The following is a 20,075-nucleotide window of genomic DNA, read 5'->3' as shown; positions in this document are numbered from 1 at the left end:
GGGGTGGCCCCGGGCACCGCGGGGGGCCCGAGCTGGGGTCGGGGGGGCTCCTCTGTGCCTCGCTATCGGGGGGCCGAGCGGCGCGGAGAGGCGGATTAACGTCCCGGGGCGCAGCCGTCGGGGAGGGGGCGGCGGCCCTTTAGCGGAGGCCGTCTATTGAGATGCAGATCGCGACCCTTGGCCCCGAGGGGACGGCTTCCCTTTCACTGAAATGCTAATGGCAGAACGCGGCAGCCCCGCACCTCCCCGGGCCCCCGGGTGATGCCGTCGGGTTTGCCCCTCCCGGCTCGGTTTGCGAGCCCGCGGCGGCCGGGGCAGGTGGCCCGGGGTGGGGGCGAGGGGAGGTGCCCCTGGAGCCCCCCGGGGAGAGGGGACCGGCCCCGTCCCCCTGGTGGCTGGTGGGATTGGGAGGAGGGGCGGGGGGCGGTGCGAGGCGAGCCGGGCTGAGCCGGGTCGGGCCGAGTGGGTCCGCGCCCGCCCCCGGGGCTTCCCAGAGCCGGCCGAGCCTCCTCCGCTCCCCGCATCCAGGCAAGAAAATCCGGGAGGCTCCTTGAAGCCGCATTTCCATTAACTCAGCCTCAGCCCCGGCTAATCCGCAGCACTGAAGGCAAGGAGGCTAATTAATGACAAGCTTTTACAGTCAAGACCAGCGATAATTGCTTTGGTGGCCTTTATGATTACAAGATAAAAATGGACCGGGCCTGACATAAGAGCCACTGTGTACACTGCAAGACAGGAGGAAATTAAGAGCTGGCTAGCTGAATACGGAGCAGAAAATTACTAATAGAGGAGAGATAATGAATAGGCCGGCTAGGCATTCATGGGGAAAAATCCATTTTGTTACCACGCGAAATTAGGTGGTGGAAAAGAGTTTGCTAATTGTTCTCATCTTGTAGCAACCAGGGCTGAGGCAGGGGCGTGCTTTTCAATTCATTTCCCTGGTAATTGTGAAAGGGGGAACGCGGGCCAAATGAGTCCTGCTGCAATTTGCGCGCCTGGTCTTTTCATTTTCATGTTGCGTTTTTAATTGTTGCTAATATAGCTTATAATGAAGTTAATGAGGGGAAATTATTGTACAACTTTTTAGCACATGGAGACAAGTGAAATGCACGAGAAGGATTCTCTCCTATTGCTGCAAAAATAATAGTCATTTGGAGGAGTTTGGAACTATCAGGCTCTTTTTTATATATATAATCCTTTTTCTTCTGTAACAGACAAAAGAAAGGACCGCCACCTACTTTTTTTTCCCCTGTTGTTTCGTGTTTTGTTTTTCACCCTAGGACAAACACAAACGGATTTTTCCTCGTTGTTCCGTACGCGGGGGGGAACCCAGCGCTGCGCGCACCCAGCGCCCGCCTCCGCCTTTCGGGAGCGGAAAGCCGGGAGGGGAGGGGACGGGAGGGGAGGGGAGGGGACGGGACGGGACGGAGGTGGGGGGTCGCGGCGCTGTCCCTGCCCGCCGCTGGGCTCCGGTTCGGCTGCGAGTCGGCGCTGTCCGGCGCTTCCCCCGACGGGGCCCCCGCATCGCACCGCACCGCTCCGCGCACTCAAGCGCTGCCTCTCTCTCCTCCCCTGCAGAAAAGCCACGTTCCGCCGCTCCCGCAGCGCGGGGAAGAGGAAGAGTCGGCCAAATTCCTCCTCCTCACCCTCCTCTCTCTCGCCTGCATCGCCGGGGTCCTGGCAGCTTCGGGGGTCGTCTACTGCCTCCGGCACCGCGCCCACCACCGGCTCAAGGAGAAGCTCTCGGCCCTGGGGGCTGACGCCGGCTCCGACGCTACCGCTGCTTATCAGGTAAGCACCAGCCTTCCTCTTCATCCTCCTCCTCCTCCGCCTCCTCCTCCTCCTTCTCCTCCTCCTTCTCCTCCCCCCCCAGCTCCGTTCAACCGGGGGACCCTCGTTTGGCTCCGTTTGTTTTCAGCGCTTCCCCCCTCCCTTCTCCCGTTAATATTCCTGGGAACAGCTCCTTACTGCCAGGCAGTCGTCGTGACTCTTGCTGTAAATTTGTGTCTAATTAGAAACATTAAAAGAAGGAAAAGAAAGCCCCTCGCAGTTGAAATTCTCTGAAAAATAACATTAATATCCATAATCTGTCACCCCTGCCGCTATTAATAACGAAAAATCTTTAGCGTTTATGAGGAATGGTTTGCACGGTTATCTGAAGATGTCTCTCTTTTTGAGTAATCGCCTTCTTCGGGGTCTGATATGAAAAGAGCCTTTGACCCGATCTGTTGCCACCTTCTGCCATTATTCAGATAAAATGAAATGTAATGCTGATAGATGGGGAGGTGAACGGGGGCTGTTTTGCGGAGAACAATGGTGGCAGATGTGTGCCCAGGAAGGCGGGAGTGCTGCGCTGAGATTTGCTGAGACGCATCACAAACCATCGAGGTTTCTCTTTCAGTTTCAAGGGCCGGGCGGAGAGAGGCTGCATCTTGCTGGAGTTTGTTTGAGCTCGTGGGGTCGATTTCTTGGGGTGTTCTTGGTGGTGGCAGTACGTGTGTTTTGGTCGCGTGCCACAGAGCTCTTGTTTTCTATTGCAAAATATTTGGAGTGTGGCTGGGAGAAAGAATTCAAGAATGTGTAAATATTGTTGCTGTAGTATCCCTGAGTGCTCTGCACCGATAGGGTCCTCTTCATGGCACTTTCTCTGTGAAGTTTTGTTTTACCTTCTTGCTCTGCTCAGCGTCAGATGTGATGGCCTTTCTGTATGCTGAGGCTTTAGACTGGCAGCTGCGAGTCGTGCAGGAATAAACTTGGGAAGTTTGGGTCTGTCTGTGCCACTTCTGTGTTGAAACGGAGAACGTGCAGTGCCTCTCCCCAGGCTGGGCTCGGGGAGGTGGTAGTAATGAGTGATAAATGCAGATGTTTCTGTAGCGATTGGTATCTTCAGGAACGGTTTTGCTTTTCAGTTCGAATGGAATGCGTTCTGCAAAGAGAAAATCTTCAGATCTCCTTTAGGTCTTCACATTTAATGAATTCCAAAGCAAGAGAGAGCAAAAGCATTTCCAGTGCTTTTTTATTTTGCTGGTGGAAAAACGGAGTGTCCTTCAGGACAACGTGTGGACCAACCAGCAACTTGGCCTCTTAGTTTAGCTGGCCAAAGGGATCTTGGCTGTAAACATTTCTGTTTTCAGTAGGGAACTTGCTGTTGATTTATTCAAACCACAACCACAGAAGCGATAGGTAGTCTCTTTTTTTTTCTTTTTTTTTCATTAAACATGAATACACAAATTCTTTATTTTTTTTAAAGAGAGCCCTCCAGGTTCCAAAATCACACTTGAAACTGAATTTGTGATAATTAACAGGACAATCTTCTTAGTGACAGCTCTAATTAATAGTATCTGTAATTAAAATCGCGCCCTTCCAGCAGGAAAATTGTTTGAATTTCTTGGAGTGACCTTTTTTGCCGTTTCTCTTGGGAGCAGAGTGGTTAAGTTGATATTGATTTTATAATGAGCTCTGGTTTGTTTAATAAGAAGCTGTAATCCAGACACTAAATGAAATGTGCGCTTCATTTCTTCTTCCAGGATTTATATATATTTTAAAATCTCCCTAGTCAGATCTAGAAGTGTCATTTTCTGTTAAAAATAATAACAATAAACAAACAGGCGAAGAAACCAGGCAGTGCTTTGAGGATGCTGCTCAGTTTTTCAATAGCAGAACTGTATTCATATTCTTTGTTCTTGACCTTTGGGCCCAATCCACACCACCTGACTTCTTCAGCATTTCCATTGGTTTTTCAGGAGAACTGTAGTCATGAGTGGGAGGAAAACTGTTTTTCCTTAAATACGAAGGTTTCTAAGGGCTTGGCTCCCCTCTCATGGAAGGAGATGGGAATTTTGCCATTGGTTTCAGTGGCAGCCGTAGGAGGCCCAAGTAAAGGCAGGCGAAATACTTGAGCAGTTTTGCTGCTGCTAAGTAGCATTTTAGCAAAATGAATCCCTGGGCCTCATTTTGTGTATAATAAACTATTCACGTGGATTTGAAGAGAAATAGGACCGAGCCCTGTTTGCGTAGTCAGAATCGCCATATGTTGAGCTGTATTAAAGGGAATGGGTATCTGGTGTGATGCGTGTTTTGGATAACATCAATTAGGTCTCAGAAAAGCATCGATTATCCTTTTCCTCATCTTCTCTGATATTCATGGGGCTATAATGCGACCCACATTCACGCAGGGAAGAAAAAAGCAGATAGCTTTGGAAATTGTACCTACTTTGTTCTCTTCTGCATCAGTTAAATGCTTCCCAAGTATCTACTTGGTTAACTCAGTCTGTTTTAAAAATATGAAATATTTCAGCAGCTGCTGCCACTAGACTTTAAAACACGATACTCCAATGTGTTGCTGGTTACAGCTTAAGTGACAATTCAGATTTATTTTTTTTAATTTGAAGGAGGGGAAATTGGTTGGTATGAAAGGGCCTCATGGCCCTCTGTGATTCAGAGGGAACGCTGAAATACTGCATTAGTTCACATGCTTCTCCAAATGTCAGTGCTTTATATCTTCACATAAACAAGACTGACCTAAATTTTCAAGATTTAGCAGCAGCATTTTTCATCCTAACCCAGTTCAGCCAGGAGAGTTCACTTGGGGTTTTACTCATTCCTTCCTCACCCTGTGAACTTAGAAGAGTTTTTTCCCACAGCTGTTTTCTTTTCAATTTTTTTTGTTGTTGTTGTTGTTCTAGTTTACACAGCGGAATAGCAGATTGAGAAGGAGAAAACACAAATTGTATTGTCAGGGAAACAGCAGGTTGGCTGGTGGGGCTCCTCAGAGCTGCATGCCAGAGTAGGGAGCCAACCCCAGTGCTGCTGGGACACTGCACATCAGCATTTCTGTGCAAGTGCACCTTGCACGGGGGGCTCCGCTGGAGAAGCAGGCTTAGGGGACCTGGGCAAGTTGAAGCAGGCAAATAAAATATCCACTGTAAGTGGCTGAGCTGTGAATCTCTTTTGAGGGGGATTTCCTAACCAAGCATCTGGCTGCCAAAGTGTTAAACACGGTCTATGAGACTAACCCCGTTTGCAGAATAACACCGGGAAGGGTAGATACACAACCACAACTTCATTTATCTTTGAATCACTAAACAAACACGAAATTATAGGCTGGTTTAATTAGACTGTGGCTAAGGAGCTTTTCAGAATTAATGGCAGCAGTGTATCTCGTAAAACGCTGCGTGTGCATGAAACGCAGCCCATACAAAGGCGGAGCATTTGTGTGCACCTTTTAAACACATCTCCTGTCCTTTCAAACCACACGTGTAACGGGTAGATAAGTCAGCGGGAGCCTTCGTGGGCGGCTGAAGAGAGGCTCTCTGCCTTCCCCATGCCCATGCGCACACCTCCGTTCATGTTTGCAGTTGTTGCTCGTGTTGCTTTGATCTCCTTTGAAAAGCAAGTTTAGTATTCTGCGAGCCCCCTCTCTGTTCCAGAAGATTAGGGCAGAAGCGTTTTAGGAATTTTCAGCAGAGCCTCTTTGATTTCTTTCACCACACCGAGCAGATTTTCCTCGTGCCCTTTGAAGCCTTTGGAGCATCACCCGGAGAGAATCGGGCGCTGGGACACGGGGACAGGCTGCCAGTGGGGCCGCCGAGCGCACAGCTCCCTTGTCACTGCGCCCATTAGTGAGCAATCTATTAATGTAATGAGTGCCTATTAGCGACTACCGCTGTTTAGGAATGCTCTGCTGGATTCAGGGTGATGTATTGGTGAGTCTGGCTGAGCCCTGGCTTTTGACCCCTGTGTGCAGAATGCTGCGTTGGGCAAGATGGTAAATCAGCAGCGTATTTTATACTTCCGGTTGCAGAACTTTACCATGAACATCATCTTCTGCATCGCTGGTAATGCTCTGTAAAACACTGGCCATAATGGAATCTAAAGGCAAAAGTTAAAATGCGCTGAAGCTGGCTTCGGAGAGCTCTCTTTTAATATTTTATGTCAATAATGTGCTTTTTAATTTTCCTTGGCCTCAGCCAAAAGAACTTCCTTTAGAAAGCAAGGGGGCAAAGACCAAGCAGTTTACAATGAGGTCCTTCTGCAGCTGCCTGAGAAATTCAAGGTTACGCGAGCTGTGCACCGTCAGTGCAGCTGGGTTACATCATCCACTGGTTTAAAGCTTGTTCCAATAACGTGACTTGGCAGGCTTATAATTGTGAATTATATGTTAAATTCTGTATTGTTACTTCTGTTACATTATATATAAATTATATACTCCTTTGTCAATTTCAGTCTTATTAATTACACGATCCTTCTGGATTCAATGCCACTAAAAACTTCTCAGTGCTTTGAAAGATTTGATCCTGCTGGTAGTTCTGGAGAGAGATTTTAGGAGAACAGCATTTACAACAGGGATTTTGCTACAAATATTTTTAAAGGCTCCCACTGAAAGAATCCACTGGAAACACTCTCTGCTTAGCCATCATGCCTGATTTGTGTATTTAAATACAAATAATTCATTGCATCTGATATGGTTTCATCTTGTAGACTCTAGACTGATTTCATAAGCAAACATGCTATCATAGTATTAGATGTTAACACTATGGGGATACTATATATCAACTCCTTAGAAAATTGAATTTTGTGAATTAAGTGGAATAAAAAAAAGCAAAGTTTGCCGTTCTTATTTGTCAATTTCTCGGTAATATAGAAATTAACGTCAGGTCCAGGAGCAAAGTAATGTGGCAGACTGAGGGTGGTCAGTGCCCTGAAGTAGTACTCACATCTGTGTAAAGCTGCCTCTAAGGACCCTCACTAAATCTCAGCTATCAATGAGGACGATGAGTATTCAAAAAACGAGTGTTTAGTAAACTTGTCAGTAAGGAATACATTTAGTAAGGATTTTGGGTAGATGCAAATTTTGCCTTAAGGCTCAATGTGTTTTCTTTTGGGAAAACAAAGGACAGAACATGCTTCTAATCTTTTTCTTTCCTATGTCCTTATTAAAAGAGAAAAAAAAAGTTGTCTCATGTGACTATAAAGCAACAGGACTAATTGTTTGCAATAAAACATACACTGGGAGGTGTATGTATTAGAAGAGCTGTTCTTGCCCTTTCAGGCTCCTTTGCTGTGTGTTATGTGAGCAATTCTCTTTAATTAGAATTTAGTCTTAAAATAGACGCACAAGAACCTGCAAATACTTTGTATGTAATGTTGTTACATAAACTAAAAGAGGGGAGATATAGGTTAGATGTTAGGAAGAAATTTTTTGTTCAGGGGAAGATGAGGCACTGGCACAGGCTGCCCAGAGAAACTGTGGATGCCCCATCCCTGGAGGTGCTCAAGGCCAGGTTGGATGGGGCCCTGAGAAGCCTGACATGGTGGGTGGCGACTCTGTCTATGGCAGGGGGTTGGAACTGGATAATCTTTAAGGTCCCCTCCAACCCAAGCCATTCTATGATTCTATGATTATAAAGCACTGCAGTTTAAGGTGAGACAGTTATTTCACTCTTCCAAACACCCATTCCGTACAGAATTGCATAGCAATAAATGGATCTTAAGCTCCTGGAAGTGACGAAACCCAGGGAAGCCCTCCCTCTGCATGAAAGGAAAACGGGTGCCATGTGGAGTCAGATTTGAAGGGGGTAACCCTTCACCAGGCTGCAGGATAGGGCCAAGAGAACATGATGTCATATAGAATCATAAAATCACAGAATGGCTTGAGTTGGAAGGGACCGCAAGGATCATCAAGTTCCAGCCCCATTGCCACAGGCAGCATTGCCAGCCACTAGATCAAGTACTAGATCAGATTGCCCAGGGCCCCATCCAACCTGGCCTTAAACACTTCCAGGGATGGGACATCCGCAGCCTCCCTGGGCAGCCTGTTCCAGCACCTCACCACTCTCTCAGTAAAAAACTTCCCCCTGACATCTAATCTAAATTTCCCTTCCTTTAGTTTAAAACTATTTCCCCTTGTCCTGTCGCTGTCTGCCTGTGTAAAAAATTTATTTCCCTCATGTTTACAAACTCCCTTTAAATATTGGAAGGCCATAATAGTGTCTCCCCACAGTCTTCTCTTTTCCAGGCTGAATAAGCCCAGTTCCTTCAGCCTGTCTTCATAGGAGAGATGCTCCAGCCCTCTGGTTATCTTCATGGCTCTCCTCTGGACCCTCTCTAAAAGTTCCACATCTTTCCTGTGTTGAGGGGCCCCAGACTTGGACTGCAGATGGGGCTTCATGGGGGCAGAGTAGACAGGGACAATTCTCTCACTCGCTCTACTAGCCACCCCTCTTCTGATGGAACCCAGGATACCATTGGCCTTCCGGGCTGCAGGTGCACACTGCTGGCTTATGTTACGTTTTTCATCAACCAGGACCCCTAAGTCCTTCTCAGCAGGGCTATTCTCAAGGAGTTCTCCCAGTTTGTATACATATCTGGGATTACCTCGATCCAAGTGCAAAACCTTGTACTTTGCTTTGTTGACCCTCATTAGGTTCGCATGGGCCCACATGTAGAGTTTATCAAGGTCCCTCTGTATGGCATCCCTTCCTTCTGCTGTGTCAACCGCACCGCTCTGCTTGGTGTCGTCGGCAAACTTGCTGAGAGTGCACTCAATCCCATTATCTATGTCATTGATAAAGGTGTTAAAGAGTACCGGACCCAAGATGGACCCCTGGGGGGCACCACTCGTCACTGGCCTTCAGCTGGACATAGAGCCATTGACCACAACCCTCTGGCTGTGACCTTCCAACCAATTCCTTATCCTCTGAATAGTGCATCCTTCAAATCCATATCTTTCAAATTTAGAGGTAAGGATGTGATGGAGGACCATGTCAAAGGCTCTGCAGAAGTCCAGGCAGATGACATCAGCTGCCTTCCCTTTGTCCACCAATGTCATCACCCCATCATAGAAGGCCACTAGATTGGTCAGGCACAGCCTTCCCTTGGTGAAACCACATTGGGCTCTGCCCTTGCCACACTTGCTTCATTTTTCCCCATCCAAGCAGTTAGAATGGGCTTGGTGTTTTGTGGAGCAAGGACAAAAGTGCTGCAAGCAAGAATGTGAGAAAGTGCTATGAAGAATAATAGTCAGAGGGGAAATTAAGCAGGTGACTCATTTTTAGTAACTGGGAAACCCAGAGTCCTCACCCCAGGGGCCTTTCTTAGACAAAGGCCTGGAGGTACCCTGGACTTGCAGGCCCTATCTCGCCCAGCAAATGAAGTGGTTGGCAGGGCCCTGGCTCCACATCAGGCCGAGTCGCCCAGCCTTCTCCCAAGCGATTCTCTGTGCGCTGTTAGCAAAGGCTGAGGAAAATAAATACATTCTCTCATTGGACACCTTCATGAGTCCTATGGGCAGCCTGATCAGAGCAGGAATGTTGTTACTGACATACTCACTGTCAGCCCGGGCTACAGTGGGGCCCTGTGCCAGTGGAGCTAGGCCCATGTGCAGTGGGTCTTCTGCCCCTGGTAAATCCATTCCATGCCATGCCTGGGCACAAGAGGAGGCAGAGGTAAGCACAGCCCTGCCTAATGGGCTGGAGAGCATTTAATCTGCAGCTTCAAGCCATACATCATCTCAGGTGTTCTGATTTCTTTCTGGAATAACTACAGTGTCTTCAGTGGTGTTTTTTCTGATGTAATATAGGGGATATTCGGGCCTGCCTTTCCTACATCCTTCTGCATTTTTTTTTTGTTTTCAGATTTTCTTCTTTTTTTTTGAGTAACTCTGTTATCGTGTTTCAGGTTTGACACATTTCTCTATTGTACATTCTCTGAACACTCCTCAGCTAACATTGGGATCTGGCTTCCTGAGCCTGTCCTATTATTTCCTCCAAGTACTCTGCCAGAGGGGAAAAAATATATATATATTTTTGAAAGTTTTTAGCTGGGAAGGTTTTTATTTTGCAGAATAAACCTTGTATCAGGGTCACGTCTCCTGTAAGAGAGTAAAGATTAATTCTGTGTACATAAGCAATTGCTGTAGGTGTTGTTTGTCGATTCTTGTAGGACACATTGCCTGGGAGCAGGAACAGGTTGCAGTGTAGGGTTTGAAGTCTGAAAGGTGAAAAACAAGCATTCTTCCTATTGCCTGTGTTCATCATGTACATCAGTCTTACTCAGGGAAGTGGGAATCTTTTGTCCTTTCTGCACTGTGTGCCTATACTGAGCCTTCAGGAAGGATTTGAAGCTGGCCATTGCCACCTGAGGCTTTTCCCTAATAAAACTGTATGGACTTGGCTGTTTCACGGGACAGAGGAACAAAAGCAGGTGTTTCTTCCTCAGCTTCCCCTCTGCCTGCAGCCTGGTTATGAAGCTCTTGGAGGGAAGTGAATGTTGCAAAGCCAACTGTTCTGGGTGGGCTGCAATGGCGTTGCTGGTTTTGCTGTGATATAAACTGTGAGAGAAGTTTGGGCAGAGCAGAGCCTTCCTGTAGCTACACAGCTACTGCCGTCTTCCAGCAGCCCCAGGTGTGAGACCTATATGCTTCTCCATTTAAGGGACAGAGATGACTCATCTGACTTCTTTGCACTGTGATTTTTGCTATCACAGTTTCTAAACCCTCATAGCAGCAGTGGATGTCACTGCAGTGTGGGTCAGCTTGGGTGTTCCTGCAATGCTGCATATTCCAGTTCAAGTTCCCCTCTTTCAGCATGTAGGTCTGTTTTCACCACTTGCATTCTTATAAAATAACCAAACCGAGACTGAAGGAGAGAGGCTGTAGAACAGCGCTCCTGGAAGTGAAATCTTTCAAAAAAAACCAGAATTAATCTTGGGGGGATGGGAGACAACAGCTTTTGAATTGGAGAAAATCAAATTCAGCGTAGGTAGCTTGGCCAAAGGAGAAAATGCATTTGGTTTTCTCTAAGCTTTCCTGACCAGTTTCTAGATTTTTTGCAAAAGATGCATCAGTTATGTTTTATTGATGTTTGCCTGGGATGCTGCATTTTGAACAAGCAGAGATTTTGATCAGGGAAATAGTTTTTTTTTATTTTTTAGTATTTCAGATGGGTAAAATGCTGTTCATGTTCCATGCAGTTTTTATTTTTCTGTTTTTCCTGTCTAGCTAACACAGTTGCAGGCTTCCTGATGGTTCCTGCCTTTTCCTTCTACACAGGACTTCTGCTGCTTTGCAGAACTGTGTTCAGAAGTGGCTGCTTTTGTCCTCCAGTATGTGGATAGCTCAGTATTACCGTGATAAAACTCACTTTCAGAATTGTGGGTTTTTTTCCATCTTCTCAGTTGGACTTCATTCTGTGGAAGACAAGTGCTTCCTGTGGTGTGAACAGGGGTGGTTTGCTGGGAGAAGTTTCACTGCAGTGGATCATAGCAGGAGGAGCAATGTGATGGAGCTGAATGTAGGTTTAGGGGAAAGAATGATCTACATATGTAAATTCACACTGTATAGTGAAATTATGTCATACAACATCTCTCCTGTACTCTGGGGAAATGCTACGCACAATAAAATGGGAATGGGGGTGTGTAAAGTCCATATAGTGTCACCTCCCCAAAGTGAAATAAAGAGCTGCAATTCCTAATTAACCTCACAGGAAAACTCTTGAATGTGAAGTTAAAGTATGCAGGAGGCTTGCCTACCAATCTGATCCAAATTTGAACTTGGTTTTGAAGGTCTGGTTCAATGCAATGGCTCTCCAGGCAATGTTGACTAATAATTTTGTTTCCTTGTTTGAAGATCTTAGAAGTTAATTAAGAAAAAATCAATGACTGAGGCTTGAGTGGATGCTGGTCACTCCATCTCAAAAGGAGTGCTGCGGAAATGGAGGGGGGAAAAGGTGACAAGAATGATTAATGGCAGGGAAAATGCGTACAAAGAGAGATGGAAAATATGGATTATTTCTTCTGAAACAGTAACAAGTGGCAGTGTAGAAAAGTAGAAAGTGTGTAAGATGTGGAGCTGAAGAAAAATTGAAGCTCTTATTCTCACTTCTGGATAGCACCAGGCAAAGACATTCAGTGATATTAAATACAGACTCAAATCTTTGGCTGCTGTTGTTGTTTACTCTAAATGTGAGGTCCCCCTGTACCTCTGCACATCAGTACTAAGATCTGAGTACAAAATCCCTCTCACTTTTTCCGGTATCCCCTGTAATGCTAATGAAGTGGATATGTAGAAATACTGACCAACATTTTTAATCTTTGAGGGCTTTTGCAGTGTGTGATAGAGAGAATATCTGTGCTCAGAGATATGATAGAACTCATACATAACATTTTTTTTTAAAGTTTAGGAGGATTTCACTGTACTACTACATATTGAGCTCCTAATAACCTGCCCTGACTTACTTAGGGCCACCATGCTTTATAAGTTCCTTTTTTTCACTATTGTTTCCTTGTTGGCAAAATTTGCATTTGCTAATCCAAGCAGAGCTAAACAGTGATTTCATTTTTATTTTCAGTGGGGAATGGGTAGAAAGCATTGACTTTAGTTTTAAGGCAGGAAAGGGAATGACTGGCGCATTCATCTGTCATGATAGATGATGCTGTGGAAAAAAAATATCACTCATGGCCATCCTTGATAAATACTTCCTTCTCCCAGCATCATGTCTGATGTGTATAGCCTCCTTCCACAAAGAAAGGATTTGAGGATTTTGGAAGTTTTTAGGACTTCTTTTTCTATTTCTCTGCTTGGTTTTAGTGACTCTGTTACCATGAATGCAGTTATGCAGACTTTAGGAGAAGCAATAATAACCTCCACAATGGGATGAAGCAACATTTTTAGACATAAGGTTGTGGCTGTTTGTTTCTTTCTGAGCTAGAAGAGTATGCTGAGTTCTGCTGGCGAGCTGGAGATTCTCATTTCTACCAGAAATGATCTCCCATTTTCAGTCCTGCAGGGCAATAAAATAGTGGATTTCACAGCTTTAATGTATAGTTTTCCTGAGAAGCTACAGCTGGCTTGGGAGTGCATTTTTGCCTGCTTTGGGCCCCAGGCAGCTATAAATGTTGGGAGTGGAAGAGGAAACATTTGTGGCGGTTCTCTTCAGAGCCTTGGTGTCTGCAGGAAGCCAGTCCAGCTTGGGGTGTGTGAGACGTAGTCAAAGCATGAGAAATTTGTACGTGGTTCTGCATGGCCTTGCAGGTTAATTCAGTCATTACTACTGTTCATTTGTAAGGCGCACTGTATGGCTGTCCTTGTGCTAGTGGTGTATTTGCTCTGCAAATTCATACTAAGCAGCAGCTGCACCCACATCAGCGTGTATTGGAGTTAGTTAAAATGGGAAAATTATGGAAAAGGTGAAGATTGTTTTACACATAAAGGGCATGGCTGTTAGGGCCGGTTGTGCAGATTGCTGTGGATACAGGACTGCAGAGGTGGGGATGCTTGTAGCTGGATGCTATATCTCAGTTTCATAGTAGGGCTGAGGGCTGAATTCGGATACTTTAATGTCCTTATTAGCCCTTAACATGTCTTCCCCTCCCAGGCTTCCATTTATTTGTTGTATACTGCATGCAATTACACTTGCAATGTGGGAAATGCAATTCATACACCAGCTTTGGCTGAAAACAAAGGAAAATACATTACTAAGGTGATGTGCGGGTTTCTTTTGCAGTATGTAGGTGAATCTCAGATCCTGCCACTTCCAGAATTAGCACTGTCTGAATTTGCTCAGGCACTATCAGGAACACTGAGAAAAACCTAGGAGCTTTTAGACTGGTAGAGCTCAAGTGACTACAGGTCTTTCCTAGTAGAGGTAGTCCCTTGGAGGGATCCCTATAGTCTCTTTGAGGCTTGAAATAACCCACTACCATGTTGTCATTGTTTGGGGAAAATATTAGTTTCAATCATTTGAAAGAAACATAAACATTTTTCATTATGTCTTCCATCTGTGAAGTCCTTTACTTCCCTCATATTAAGTCAGGCATCTGTTTCCTGAAACTCTTTTCCCTTTCAGAAATAAGATACAAGCTGTCTTACTTGCGCAGGGTGATCTTTTGTATTTTTTTTGTAGGACAAAAATCCCCAGCAACGTAAACTAAGCGAGGTCTTCAAATTGCCCTGACCCCTGAGTAGCAGCATTACCTGCAAAGAAGCCTGTACTTTCCTGGTGTGGGTAGCAGAGGAAACCCTCCCTTTATTTTAGGGCAATATTACCCGACCTATGCTGCCATGTCCTCCTTAGTGAGCAAAAGGCCTGGCCCGTTATGAACTTCAGGGCTGTATAGATGTCCACTCCGTTAGTGGGAGCCACTGGAAGAGTTAAGGAAGGATATTTCCTTGAGCAGTGTTGGGTAATTGGTGTGTTTGGTTGGGTGCGTGTTCACTCCTGGTAGATTTCTACAGCTGTGTGCAAGATCATGATGGACTACGGCTTTCTGTTTACTTGATTTTAGGATAAGACAGTGCAAATGCTTGAATTTAAAGAGAAGTTATAAAACAAATAAATGCAAATGAACAAAAAGTCATTTCCCATCTGAGGATAACCATGCTTTCTTTGCTTTGCCATCCTGCGTGGTCCCTTCTTTCTTTGTTGATGTGAAGAAAGGGGAATCCTAATTATGTGAATCCCCACCAGGGAATGCTTGGAATGCTAAAAACAAGTTGAAATTTTTAATTTTGAAGCCATAATGAAAATTGTTAGGAAAATAGGTGTTTGACTAAGAAGCAGCAGCCCTGCCTTTTAGGTCACTTAAAATAAATTAAAACTCCTACACTGGGATGCAAATGTACAGATGGTGGTGTGGTGTGAGAGTGCAGGTAGTCAACTGAATGTTGCAGAGCACATTTATACTAACTATCAAATATATGCATTTTCTGTTCTAATTGTCCCCACGTGCACCTCCCCAGTATCTATCACAAAATGGTGTAGATACATATGAAGCAAACAGTGTGGCTACGTAATGTTGCATTTGATACCATGTCAGAAATCGGATCTCTCAAAATATTACTTAGAAACATTCTTCCAGTGTCTCCCTCTGTTCCTTTCTTGAAGGCAGGCTGATCTCAGTAGTTGCCTTTTCTGGCAGTGGTAGAAAATGTGTGTGTAAATATTCCACATGTATAAACAGCTCTTTTACTCCTGGACAAAAAGGATGTTAAAATAAAACTAAAGCTTGAAAGTATGTTTCAATTACTCAAAAATAAATGGTAATAAAGCTGTAATTATCCCCAAAACTACAAACACAGTAAATAAGTTAAAGTTGAATTTATAACACCTGCAAGCGTATTAAGTATGCAAAAGCAAAACAAAGGCAGCCAAATGACTTTAGTTTCACCCTGTAGTAACACTAAGCAAATTTAGTTAGAGAATAATGATGTTTGTAGTCCTAGATTCATTTGTTTAAAAAAAAATGAGCTTGCTTTATTTTTTTCGTTTTTTAAATCTCACTGCATTATGACTGCAACCATTTCAAAATGGTTAAATCCATGCTGTAAGTGTAGGCTTCAGCTCATCCCGTGAATAATGCCTCCTTAATTTAAAAGAAAGAGAGGCTAATATTCATGTGCATTAAAACTAAGAAAAGCATTTTTAAAGATCTCTCTTTCTCACACCCAGCTTATAAAAGGTAATGTTGGAACGAGATGATCATTAAGGTCCTTTCCAACCCAAGCCATTCTATGATTCTATGTATATTCTTAGTTTTCATTACATATTTTCTTGCAAAGTAGAGCCTAGGATATTTTACAATTAATATATAGCATTTTTAATTTAAAATTTCTGCAGAACAATTTTGTTTTGCATATACAATGAATACAGGGTTTCTGTACATTTGTTACTTGTTTCTGCTAGAATATTCGGCAGGTCAGGTTGAAAGGGCTTTGTGTACGCTCATCGACCAGTTATCATTAATAAACACTCTATTTCTTTGTTTAATGTCTCTGCATTTTCTTAGTACTATGCACTAGTACTTAGCACTATGAAGATGTTTATTCTTTCTTACGTTGTTTTTAATTCTGAACGTAATTGTGCCACTCTTGTTTCTGGACTAAGTCAGGTGATTTCCACGTGGATTTTTCAGGCAAAAGATTTTGAAAAGAGTGGAAATGTCACGTCTGTTTTTTTGACTTTCTTTTTGGGATTATTCAAGCCTGAGGCTCAGTTAAAAAAATTTATAGATAAATACTCTTTTCATGGACATGTAGGAAAGAAAAGTTGCATTTATAATGCTCCTGGTACCAGAAGCAGCTTGGTGGTGGAGTGGGTGATGTAAGAGAAATGAATATAACACCAAGGTATGCGTTGGTTGTACCCTAACTGGGATGCCTGGGATTCCTTCCTTGGAACCCTATGGTAGCTTCTCTGGCAAGGGCCCGAAGGTCTGAATACGAGGGAAAAAAATTTAATGCTGACCATTACTAAGACATGTTTTAGTACCACGCTCTTCTGTTATCCTACCCCACCCAGGACTGTATACATCAGTTTGTCTCCAAAACAGATATTTCAGTAATACACATGAAAAGGTGTCTGTGGGGTTCATTTCTGAAGAGGCACAATGCCTCCTTGGTTAGGAAGACCTCATACTAATCCCTTCAGGTTCAGAGACCCCTTCTAATGAAGCAGTGTGGTGTGACTGGCTCTCTATCCACAAGTTGTTGTCCATTAGGCACGACAAGTCTATTGATGCCCTTTTTTCAATTTGGATAAATTCAATTTGTGCCGTGGTGTGGTTCATTCGCAAGTGGGCTGTATGGATTTGAAAATCCATTTGTTGTACCTTAGGAAATAATAGTTGCGCTTCTCTATATCGCTGTGAGGACAACCAAGTATTAGAAACACTTTAAAACCTCATTGGAAGACGGCCTTTTTTTTTTCTGAGAGTAGTGTTTATGGTTTGTTTAAGGTTATCAATTATGTCTCAAATAAAAAGCTCTCTACGGATGATCATTGTGCTGTACTTTGAACTCATTTAACTGGACATTATTTACAGAATATTTATCTTGGTTATGGCAGTTTTTGTCATGCAGCGATATTACTTTTCCATTATATATTGCATGTGACCGCCACATAAGTTTGATAATAAATGTTGGGAAATAAAAAACAGAGTAAGTGCCTCAGTATGATAGCAATTCCCATGTGATGGGAAATAATGTCATAAACTTCAAATTACCTTTTAAATAAATGTTTACGTCCAACCCATCCATTAGATCATAGCCCGAAGGGTCAGGAGATCATTTCTTCATATTTCACTGTATGCATTATGATTGCATTTTTAGGTGTAAATGATGTTTTTAAATGAAGAATGGCACCCGAACTATACACAAACAAAGGCTAGACATTACTGAATTGCAGTATGGCAGAAATAGCCCCAGCCACTCTGCTAAATATAGAAGTGCAGCAGTAAACTGAATTCATTCTTAGAAAATATTTTTAATGGTGCATGTGCTGAGACGATACAGAAATACAGCTGTTCGTTTCATTCATACCATTTGTGGCTTTGACGTTTTAGCCAAGTTCTAATTTAGCAAACTACCATCATCAGATGGTAGTTTGCTAAATGCTTAGAAGAGTAAAGATTTTGGAGAACTGGGAAGAGAATACCTGAGTGTGCAGTGAGGTGCACAGATGACAGGTATCCTATGAATGAGGGTTTTAACCTCCCAGAGCTTTGTGTGCTTGTGACGTGATGGCACCTCCATAAGTGCCCAGGGATGGGATTTCCCTTAAAGCACCAAGTGTGGAACATCCCATATTCCCAATGCCTGTCACAGGGCCAGAGCATCCCACCTTGAGTGTGATGCAAACCCAAATACCACATTTAGATATGTACCTGCTCCAAGCTGCACTTCCCTTGGTCCTGGTGTCCTGAAGGAATCCATTTGCACCCTCCAAATGCGTTGTGTGTTGAAGCTTTTGTAGGTGGTAGCATAGATGAAGCCTGAAGGTTCAAGAAGGTCATTTCTTTGTATTTCACTGTATGCATTACGATTGCTTTTTTAGGTGCAACTGATGCTTTTAAATGAAGAATGACACCTGAACTGTATGCAGGGAAAGGCCAGGCTGTAGATGGAGCTATGCTAAAAAGCCGAAGGGTGTCAGAATGGTCAGGTTTAACAGAGGGTGTCTTGGAAGAAGCTGCAGACATCCGAGGCATGTGGAGATGGGCAGGTTGCTCAGCCTGGGCTGCTGGGAGTGGGGAAGGAAGAGCTGCCAAAGGCCATAGGACCAATCGGGAGATAAAATAAAAAAAATCTGCTTACAGGCAGGGAAAAACCCATTGTCTTGAAGATTTAAAATACCGATCAAGAAACTCAGTGGTGATTTTGCTGCGACTCTGATTTGACCTTCCTGTTTACATTAAACATTTTTTCTGGCTGTGTACAGTGACATGCTTGCTTTGTTTAAGGAATTTGACAGTTACAGCAGTTCTGGGAATAATTGTTGTATATATGTCAGGAAAGAAACACGTTGATATTTGGGATAAAGTTACTTTTTAAAAAAACTTATTTATATTTGTTGTGTTTCTCAACCTTACCTTCCTTTGTGAGGACCATTAACATGTTAAAATCTGGCTGGAAAACAAAGATTCTGAGTAGCATATTAAATTATTTGTCCAAGACGTTATTGTTACTTGGAAGTTAATCTAATCTAGCACCGGTTGGCTGTAATATTATTTCTTTTATCATTAGCATTCACATAAAAATGTTGTATTAATTTCATAGAGTTCACTTGTTCTTGATTCTTTTTTGTTAGCAGAGGTCTATAATCCTTTCCACAGCAACCACTTGTAAAAGCAGAGGATTATGACTTGGGGCAGGATATGAGCAGCAGGAACAGATCAACTTAAAAACAAAGATCCTGTTTGAGTACAAATGCTATTGTTAGTAGAGAGTTGGAGTGAATCAAGTGGCAGGATGTCTATCTGAATAAAACAGATTCATGTCTACGCCACATGGCATGCTAACCAGAAGACACATCTTAGCAGCCGTGTGATAGACTACATATTTTTATACCTTTACTTATTATAATTTTGCCTAGTTCAGTAAGCCGTTCCCTCTGAGAGTGACTGGTATCTATTTGAAGAGCTTTTTGGTTTTCTGCAGATGTATTTTTCTGTCTAAAAAGTTTCTACACTGTTATACTTTTCCCAAAATCTGCTAGAAGCAAGGATTTGAAATTACACTGCTATAAGGTCATTTGGAGGTTAGCAATAGCCATTTTGGACTATTGTTGTCTTTTCTGATGACGTGTGTGATTCTTCAGACAAGAAGGAGATATTTTTTCTTTGTCCTTGTATTTAGAAGAAAGTACATTAAAGTCTGTTTTTTATATACTAATAGTTTAACTGACTTATTTAACATTAATACACGTGACTCAATTTCAAATTATTTTCGAGATTTTTTTTTCCAATACTTGGTCTATTAAAATTAGTAAGAAGTCACTAGAGGTAACAAGTGACAGAAAATGTTCTCGTGGAAGCAAGGAAAAAACCCCTGTGTTTTGTAAATCCTGAAGAATTCTGCGTAAGCACCTCTAATGACAAGGCAAACGGAAGCTTTGGTAGAATACTTGAAGGGAGCATATAAACAGAAGGGAGTATGACTGTTCACATGGGTGGATAGTGATAGGACAAGGGGGAATGGTTTTAAACTAAGACAGGGGAGGTTTAGGTCAGATGTTAGGAGGAAGTTTTTCACTCAAGAGGGTGGTGACGCACTGGAACAGGTTGCCCAAGGAGGCTGTGGATGTCCCATCCCTGGAGGTGTTCGAGGCCAGGCTGGATGTGGCTCTGGGCAGCCTGGTCTAGTGGTTGGCAACCCTGCACACAGCAGGGGGATTGAAACTAGATGATCATTATGGTCCTTTTCAACCCAGGCCATTCTATGATTCTATGATTCTGTGAAGACAGGCAAGTGGAAAATGTATGGATGGGTCTTTAATCACTGCCACATTGAGACAAGTGGAGCCTCTGCACAACAGTTTCAGTGGTTTTGTCTGTTTGCATGCTTGCTGCTGCATGGATTAGGATCCCTTTTCAATACCCTAAAGTTTGTAAGGCCAAACAAAAACCATTCTCCTAAAGTTATATTTCTAACTCTTACATGAAAAAGATTTTGTTGTGCTTGATATATGGAGTTCTTCACATCATCCTACTGGTGGCACTTGGGCTGTAACTATATTATCAATGAATAAGAAAACAGAGGCCACAGCATTTCAACAGTATGAATTCTTCAGACTGTATCATTT

At 43.5% G+C, this 20,075-nt stretch overlaps 1 protein-coding gene across 2 annotated transcripts in view; it reads left to right on the top strand.

The window, feature by feature from the left end:
• The window catches only part of PTPRN2 (protein tyrosine phosphatase, receptor type N2), a 636,306-nt gene that overhangs the window by 530,550 nt on the left and 85,681 nt on the right, over window positions 1-20,075 (top strand). For both annotated transcript variants that reach the window (XR_002435341.1, XM_021387625.1), the window contains exon 13: window positions 1,579-1,791. Coding sequence is in view for 1 of the 2 variants with exons in the window: in XM_021387625.1 (XP_021243300.1) it covers window positions 1,579-1,791 (213 nt within the window). In the remaining variant the exon portion in view is untranslated. The remainder of the gene's footprint in view (window positions 1-1,578; window positions 1,792-20,075) is intronic.

The sequence above is a fragment of the Numida meleagris genome, chromosome 2, assembly GCF_002078875.1.
Source record: "Numida meleagris isolate 19003 breed g44 Domestic line chromosome 2, NumMel1.0, whole genome shotgun sequence".
Lineage (NCBI taxonomy): Eukaryota > Metazoa > Chordata > Aves > Galliformes > Numididae > Numida > Numida meleagris.
The sequence above is the reverse complement of the archived record's forward strand: the minus strand, read 5'-3'. Positions and strand labels throughout refer to the sequence as shown.